The sequence below is a fragment of the Callospermophilus lateralis genome, chromosome 18, assembly GCF_048772815.1.
Source record: "Callospermophilus lateralis isolate mCalLat2 chromosome 18, mCalLat2.hap1, whole genome shotgun sequence".
NCBI classification, from domain to species: Eukaryota; Metazoa; Chordata; class Mammalia; order Rodentia; family Sciuridae; genus Callospermophilus; species Callospermophilus lateralis.
This window is the reverse complement of record NC_135322.1, coordinates 13,488,745-13,496,900: the sequence shown is the minus strand read 5'-3', so window position 1 is coordinate 13,496,900 and position 8,156 is coordinate 13,488,745. Positions and strand designations below refer to the sequence as shown.

The following is an 8,156-nucleotide window of genomic DNA, read 5'->3' as shown; positions in this document are numbered from 1 at the left end:
CCCTACCCGGCATTCCCCTTCAGCTGTTCCACTGAGCTTTCTTCTACTTTTTTATCCCCTTAACCCACTATACTGGATTAGCTTCAGCAAAGAAAACATCCTACCTTTGAATTTTGGAGACTGGCTTATTTCATTTAGCATGATAGTCTCCAATTCCATCTAGCAAGTGCCACAAAGTCATTCTTCCTTATGGCTGAGTAGTACTCCATTGTGTATATGTACCACATTTTCTTTGTCCATTCATCTATTGAAGGGCACCTAGGTTGGTTCCATAGCTTGGCCATTGTGAATTTTGCTGCTATCAACATTAATGTGGCTGAGTCATGGTAGTATGGTGATATTAAATTTTTTTGGAGTGGGATAACGAGGTCATATGGTGGTTCCATTCCTAGTTATTATGTACATACATGAATATACCACAGTGAATCTCACCATCATGTACATTCATAAGACACAAATTAAAAAATCTATAAGTAAATACAGAAAGATTAGTAGAGTAAAGGGAAGGGAACAGGTGGACAGGGGAATGGAGGGAAAGAGGAAGGATTGGGGACTGAATTAGAGCATATTATATTCCATGTTTTTATAACTATGTAAAATGAATCTTAGTGTTATGTATAACTAGAAAGAACCAATAACACACACACACACACACACACACACACACACACAGCCGTCAGGTCAACAGCTGGGCTCAAGTGCTCACTCCAGAATCCTGTGGGAATTCCCTCTCTGGAACTCCACTCCAAGCTCTGGGGCCTTCTCACCCCAAGCCATGCACATCTAGAACTCTTAAATCTATGTCCCTCCTCACCAAAATACCCCCAAATCCACAGCCACACATCTTGTCTTATTCCAGTGAAATCCAGACCTTGGGATCCTTTCCTTCTGAGACCTTGAAATTTGCACCTATAGGACCCTGTAACTCTGCAACCCCACACCTGAAGCTCAGAAGCTCTGGTATGCAAATATCCCCACACCTCTGCAATCCTTAGTCCTGGGGTGCTTCCTCCTCAGGTGTCACAAATCCAGTCCAGAAGTCTACCCTGCTAATCTGCCCCCTCCTCCTTGCTTGCTGGCTGTGTTCCAAATTAGCTATGTACCGGGTGGAGGGTGCAGTTGGAAGGAGACAAGATACAATTATGTAATCGGGACCAAAGGCCAGACTTCGATCTCAGCAGTATAAAGGCAGACCATCCCAGCCTTCACTACCTGTTTGTCCTCCTCTCTGGCACCATGCTGGCCTCAGGGCTGCTGCTGGTGGCTTTGCTGGCCTGCCTGAGTGTCATGGTGTTGATGTCTGTCTGGAGACAGAGGAAGCTCGGGGGGAAGCTGCCTCCCGGACCCACTCCACTGCCCTTCATCGGGAACTACCTGCAGCTGGACACGGAGCAGATGTACAACTGCCTCATGAAGGTGCCACCTTCCAGGGAGATGGGTGAAATGGGGTGGGCACAGGGACTTGCCAGTTTCATCAGGGCTTTGTGGCAGAGGATTGAACCTGAGGAGCTGGAGTCCTAGGACAGGAGAATTCTGAGTGTGGGGAAGCCAGGACCTAGCCAGGAAAGACAGACCTTGAGATCCTCTGAGTGTCAGACACTGGGGAAAAGACACCCCAATCTCTGACACGGAGGGACCCAGCCCTCTCACCACTCCCATCGTCCCCCATCAGCTGAGCAAGCGCTATGGCCCTGTGTTCACCGTCCACCTGGGGACTCGCCGGGTCGTGGTGCTGTGTGGCTACGATGCAGTGAAGGAGGCCCTGGTGGATCAGGCTGAGGAGTTCAGCGGGCGAGGGGAGAATGCCACCTTTGACTGGCTCTTCAAAGGCTACGGTAAGTGGGACAGCACCTGGTGGCCTCAGTTTCCCCAGCTGCCCTTGAGGTTGTGCAGAGCCTCTGGTCTTCTCTGCGTCCCTGTTCACTGTTGCCTCTCCCTGTGTTGGACTCTGGCCTGTCTGAAACCTCCCATGTCCCAGTCTGTCCCAGCTTCTCTCTACCTGTCGCCCTGATCTCTTCTTTCCCTGGATGGGTCCATCTCTTGGCTCCTCGATTTTGTCACCTCAGTGTCTGTGCTCCCCATGACTCTTTCTCTCCTTCCCTCCCCCCTTCTTCTTCATCAGTCACAACTCACAGTGACTCTTCAAAATCCCCATCTCCACCCTCTGCTGAGAGTCGCTCCTCTCTCCAGACCTCTTCTCTTCTCTCCCTGTGTTTTGTCTCTTCCAATTGGGAAGCCTTCACACTTTATATTTCCGCAGTCTCACTCTGTCCCTCTGTCCCTCGTGTCTCTGTATCCCCAATTTCTGCATCTGTCTTATCCACTTTTCTTTTCTCCAGATTTTTCTCCTTCCAAGTTTGGATCAGTGCCTGTCTTTTTGTGCAGCGCTCCAGCTCCGCGCCTATGGTCCCCTGCTCCCTGCCTCTCTGTGCAACCAGCTACCTTTAGGGCACATTCTTAGGGGTGCTCTGTGGCCCGCTGGCCCCCTCCCTTGTCGGTGACTTCCTCCCGCCACTGCACTCACCTCTAGGTGTGGTGTTCAGCAACGGGGAGCGCGCCAAGCAGCTGAGGCGCTTCTCCATCACCACCCTGCGGGACTTCGGAGTGGGCAAGCGCGGGATTGAGGAGCGCATCCAGGAGGAGGCGGGCTTCCTCATCCAGGCATTCCGGGACACCGGGGGTGAGCCAGGAGCCCTGGAGCAGAAGGAAAAGGAAATCCCCCTCGTTGTGTCGCGGGATGGGGTCTTAGTTCAGGAAAGGGTGTGTGTGGCCGCAGTCTGTGGCATGGGGCTGGGAATGTCCTTGGCTCAGATTCTGGGACTGGCCCAAGACAGCCCCCTTGGCTCTATTCCAATCCGGGTCTTTCACTCCCACCTTCTCCCCACCCCCAGGCGCCTTCATAGATCCGACTTTCTACATGAGCCGAGCAGTCTCCAATGTCATTAGCTCCATTGTCTTTGGCGACCGCTTTGACTATGAGGACAAAGAGTTCCTGTCACTGTTGCGCATGATTCAGGGAAGCTTCCAGTTCTCAGCTACCTCCACCGGGCAGGTAACTTGTTCCAGCTTGGCACCACCCCTGCCACCACAGTGGCCAACTGCCACACCCCCACCCCCACAGGGCAACCTGTGTCCCAAACTGCCATCCCCCTCCATTGATAAAAACCAGCCCCCAATACTGGATAACTGAACAGCGGCATTAAAATCCAGGACAAGTGACAAGTGTCCAATATATGGTCTCCAAGAATACCTGTATACCTCAACAGATGTCCCCAAACACAGCCTGCAGGAAACACAAATGGCTTCAATCAGCTGAGATATTCCCAGCCCAATTTGCCTTCATCTCTAGCAGAACCTCACTACCCAACCTTTCTGAATATTTTAATACCTGGATAAATGACCACTTCAGTTTCCTCCTGGGTGCCTGAATACCTGGTGCTGCAAAATCCAGGCCACCAAAATATTTGGCACTGAATGTTCCCTAAACACCCAAATAAGCATCCTCCAACACAACTCACTCACACACCTAAAGGGGTCCCTCTGTGCAGCCCATTGGATACCTAAACAGGGGAACAGTCAACCCCCTCACTTTGCCACCTGAATACCAGCATTACTTTAATGTCTGAACACCTGGTTAGAAGCTCCCACTCCAGTAAGTATATGCACAGATGTCTCCAGCTGAGGTTGCCTGAATGCCCAAACACATAATAGATGCCCCCCATAAAGTTCCACCTGAAAATCTCAACAAAAATGTCTCCCAACCCAATCTCACCTGAATATCTGCAACCTACATGTATGTTCCAATCATCTCCCCTAAATTCTTAGACAGTTGCCCTCCTACTTAACCCACAGGAACACTTTATGCTGCCTTCCAGCCCCACCCAAATACTGAACACCTGGATAGCTGCCCTGAACCCGTGCCTTTCTCACATGGAGACAGGTCCTACTCCCACTGGGTGCTGCGCACTGACAGCTGTCTGGTCTTTGCTTTCTCTTTCCGCAACCGCCAGCTCTATGAGATGTTCTACTCGGTGATGAAGCACCTGCCAGGACCTCAGCAACAGGCCTTTAAGGAGCTGCAGGGCCTTGAGGACTTCGTGGCCAGGAAGGTGGAGCAGAACCAGCGCACTCTGGACCCCAACTCCCCGCGGGACTTCATCGACTCCTTTCTCATCCGCATGAAGGAGGTGCAGTCAGCACCCAGGGTGGGGAGGTCCAAAGCCAGGCAGCAGGAAATAAGGCCAGGGAGGGCGGAAGAACAGAGGCCCAAATTAGCCTCCCTTTGCATAATCCTCATGGTCCAATCACAATTAAACACCACTATTCCATCTGCCAAGCCCTTGTAAGCACAGAGGAACGTGTGCATACAACTACCTCTACAGTGCTGCCATGAGCCAGGCACTATTTTAAGTGCTTACTTAGCATCTACACCAGCTCCTGAACAATATTTTATTATGACCCCAATTTTACAAGTGAAGAGACTGCGGCCCAGAGAGTATAAGTAACTTGCCTAAGGTCACATAGCAAGAAAACAGTGGACCCTAGCTCAAAACAGTGTCTCTCTGACACTGTGGCTGGTGCTTTCAGCCAACCAACTGTCTGATGTTTTATACCCTGGTCATCAGTCACACTCATGTGGACAGTGACCTGGCTTTACTATGTGACATTGAAAGATCTCACCTCCAACTGCATGTCATTCTCTTTTCTGTGCGGCAAGGAGATAGGGATTTATAGAGTCTGATGTTCAAAGGATTAGGCAGGAGATCCTCCAAAGACTTCACGATGTTTGGGGGAACAGACGCTGCTGCCTTAAAATTCTTTGTTTCAGAAAAACTATCTCTAATGCTCCCGAATCACTGCATCTTGACATCTCTGCCCATCTTTCTCAGTCTCTCTCCACCCTTGTCTTTCTAAATGCCCTATAATTGAAAAAGTGACAACTGGCCTTGTCACTAAAGAATAGATAGTCGTCAGGGCAAAGCACATGAGAAGAGCATTTTGGACGAAGCCAGAATTTTACTCAAAAGCCTGAAACCTGGGCAGAGCCCGGCAAATCTAGGCCCCCTCCTCTCACCTTAGGTCTGAACCTAAGAGAGATGGTCCAAGGTAAAACCTCAGAAGGGCCCCAAGGGAAGACTTTGGGACTTGGCCTGAAGGACTCTCTCCTTTCAGGAGAAAAATAACCCCAAAACAGAGTTCTTCATGGAGAACCTGGTGATGACCACGGTGAACCTCTTCTTTGCTGGTACTGAGACCATCAGCACGACCGTGCGCTATGGCTTCCTGATGCTCATGAAGCACCCAGAGGTGGAGGGTAAGGCTGCAGGGACAGGGGAGTGGAGGCCGTAGACCCTTCGAACTCCTCTGAGCCAGCTCCACTGACTCCACCTCTCTCAGGTCCTTGGTCAGGGGCGGGGGATATTCAGTGGGTAGGCATCAGCCAAGTAGCATGAAAATATCGGAAGTGTGTGAACCAGTTAGCAAATTGCTCCTCTGCTAAGCCTGCTAAGTCCCACTGCCCGCTCCCAGGCACTCCCTAGGGCACCTGACTGGCGGTTCCCATCTGGTACGATCAAGTTAACAAGACCCTGCTGCCACAATGTGTGTGGCCATTGGTTGTTCTGAATGGTCTACGGGGGTGTCGTACGTAGGTGCTTGCCATTCACCCAGGTTTACGTGTTTGGATTGTCGTGCCTGTTCCCAGCCACTAGGTACCTAAATACTGTCTTCCTTTTCCCTCAGCCAAACTCCATGAGGAGATTGACCGGGTGATTGGCAGGAACCGGCAGCCCAAGTTTGAGGACCGCGCCAAGATGCCCTACACAGAGGCCGTGATCCATGAGATCCAAAGATTTGGAGACATTATTCCCATGGGCCTGTCTCGCAGGGTCATCAAGGACACCAAATTTCGGGGCTTTTTCCTCCCCAAGGTGCTGACCTCTGAGCCACTCCCTGGGACCCTAGCACCCCATCCCCATCAATAGATTTCCAGTCCCTATCCCACACCCTCCATCAAAGAATCATGCAACTGCTGTGTGCCTTGCATCTTGCCATTCAGAGACTCCTGTGTCCTGAGTAGCCCCAGCCTTTCTGTCTCAGGAGAATCAACCCTATGTCTCCCAACTTCGCTGTCTCAGAAGACACAAATCTCATTTCCCTAGACCTCCTGCCTTCAGGACAGCAACCTCATGTCCCCCACACATCTTGCCTTGAGGGACACAAATCCCATATTTCCCCCAATTCCCCCAACCTCCAGCCTTGAGAAAGATGAACCCACATCCGGCAACATCCTGTCCCAGGAGTCAAAGACCCTGTGTCCCTTAACTTTACTGCTTCAGAGGGTGAACCCCCTACTCCCCGATACTTCCTGTCTCACAGGCATTAACTTCATACCCCCCCAAAGCTTCTCTCTCAGAAGAGCCCTGTTCCCACGCCTCCCATTTCTCTTCCGGTGGGGTACCCTAACTCTCTTTTTGGTGCCTGTGAACTTTCAACGCTCTCTTCTTCTAACCCATCTTATCCACCCCTCCTCCCCCCTTCTTCAGGGCACAGAAGTATTCCCTATGCTGGGCTCGGTGCTGAGAGACACCAAGTTCTTCTCCAACCCTGAAGATTTCAACCCCCAGCACTTCCTGGATGACAAAGGGCAGTTTAAGAAGAGTGATGCATTTGTGCCTTTTTCCATTGGTAAGAGACCATCGCCTGATGCCAGGCCACGGCTCACACCACCAGGGGAAGCTCATCCCAGCTTTCCTCTCTAAGTGTAGCCTAGCATCTTTCTCCAGCTCTAAAGTCCCTCTTGAAATCTACCCTGGAGCCTACCAGCTGCAACTCCTGTAACCAGGACCTATATATCTGCACCCAGGAAAAAGGGAAGGGATGATCAAATCTCATTTAGAGATGGGGATGATGAAGGATCAGAGTGAGTCAGAAATCCTTTTAAGGACACACAACAACATCTTCATATTCTTAGAAGATGAGAGCATACAGCCATATTTGAGAATGTATTTGGGGGGAAGGGGCACTTAAACTTCCCAGTGCTACAGGCTGGCATGGATCACCCCACCTCATGTGCCAGGGAAATGGAGGCTCAGAGAGGATTAGAGCCCTTCCTGAAGGTCTCTCGGGTCACAGTGCTGCAGCCCCTACTCCCTGGGAGAATGCAGCAGGGATCTGGGACTTGGTGAGGCTGCAGGGAGCTGGCTTCACCTTGGCCCCTCCTTCCTCTCCTCTTCAGGAAAGCGGTACTGTTTTGGAGAAGGCCTGGCCAGAATGGAGCTCTTTCTCTTCCTCACCACCATCTTGCAGAACTTCTGCCTCAAGTCCCCACAGGCGCCCCAGGACATAGACGTGTCTCCTAAACATGTGGGTTTTGCCACCATCCCGAGGACCTACACCATGAGCTTCCAGGCCCGCTGAGCTGGGGCCAAGCCAAGGGGGAGGCGGGGTTAAGGGGAAGGGAGAGTGGAAGTAAGAGGCAAGTTGGATAGAAGAGGGGGAAGAGTCAGAACAGACCAACAGACTGCCTTTGCTGGACATTGGGCCCCGAGAGCAGGGAGACCTTACACTATGCGGTGGTGGTAGTAGCAGTCGAAATGGTAATAGTAATAGTAATAGTAATAATAACAGCTGTTATTTTGAGCAAGCATTCTTTGTCAGCTCAGTGTTAAAAGCATCTAACGATCTCCCAGCTTAATACTCAAAAGCCCATGTGAAAGGGAACAGAGTTCATGCCCATTTTTAAGGTGACACGGCTGAGGCTTAGAAAGTTTAAGTCACTATGTGAACACAGAACACAGAACAGAAGTGCCTAGCAAATGCTTCAACATCTGTGCCCAGTCTTTGGAGGAGATTTTAAAATATTATCACTTCCCTGAATAAAACAACATATTTATCTACACTCCCGCCTAATTATGCAGAACTTGAAAACCAGCGGTCATCATCTGTGTGTCTGTCAGAGAAGGCCAGTGTGGCGGACTCAGAGTCTATCTGGGGAACCAGAATCAGGCCTCTCAATGATGTGTGTGAGGGAGATGAAGTCTTCCAGGGAAGGCCAGAATTTTGGATTTGTGTACAGCCATGAGCAGGTGTGTGTTCATGCACAGATGTGTAAATGTTACAGAGCCGGGGACTTTCAAGAAACCAAGTCCTTGTGA

General features: G+C 50.7%; 1 protein-coding gene across 2 annotated transcripts; it reads left to right on the top strand.

Annotated features, from left to right (window-relative positions):
* Nucleotides 1-1,236: 1,236 nt before the first annotated feature.
* On the top strand, nt 1,237-7,419 carry LOC143383396 (cytochrome P450 2A13-like). Of its 2 annotated transcripts, XM_076837886.2 has the most exons (9): nt 1,237-1,416; nt 1,673-1,835; nt 2,531-2,680; nt 2,892-3,052; nt 4,011-4,187; nt 5,173-5,314; nt 5,743-5,930; nt 6,546-6,687; nt 7,238-7,419. In XM_076837886.2, the coding sequence occupies exons 1-9, from the start codon at nt 1,237-1,239 to the stop codon at nt 7,417-7,419; spliced, it is 1,485 nt and encodes a 494-aa protein (XP_076694001.2). The 2 variants fall into 2 exon arrangements, with proteins under 2 accessions (XP_076694001.2, XP_076694002.2); XM_076837887.2 differs by lacking the exon at nt 1,673-1,835 and having other exon boundaries at nt 1,237-1,438.
* The last annotated feature ends 737 nt before the right edge of the window (nt 7,420-8,156 follow it).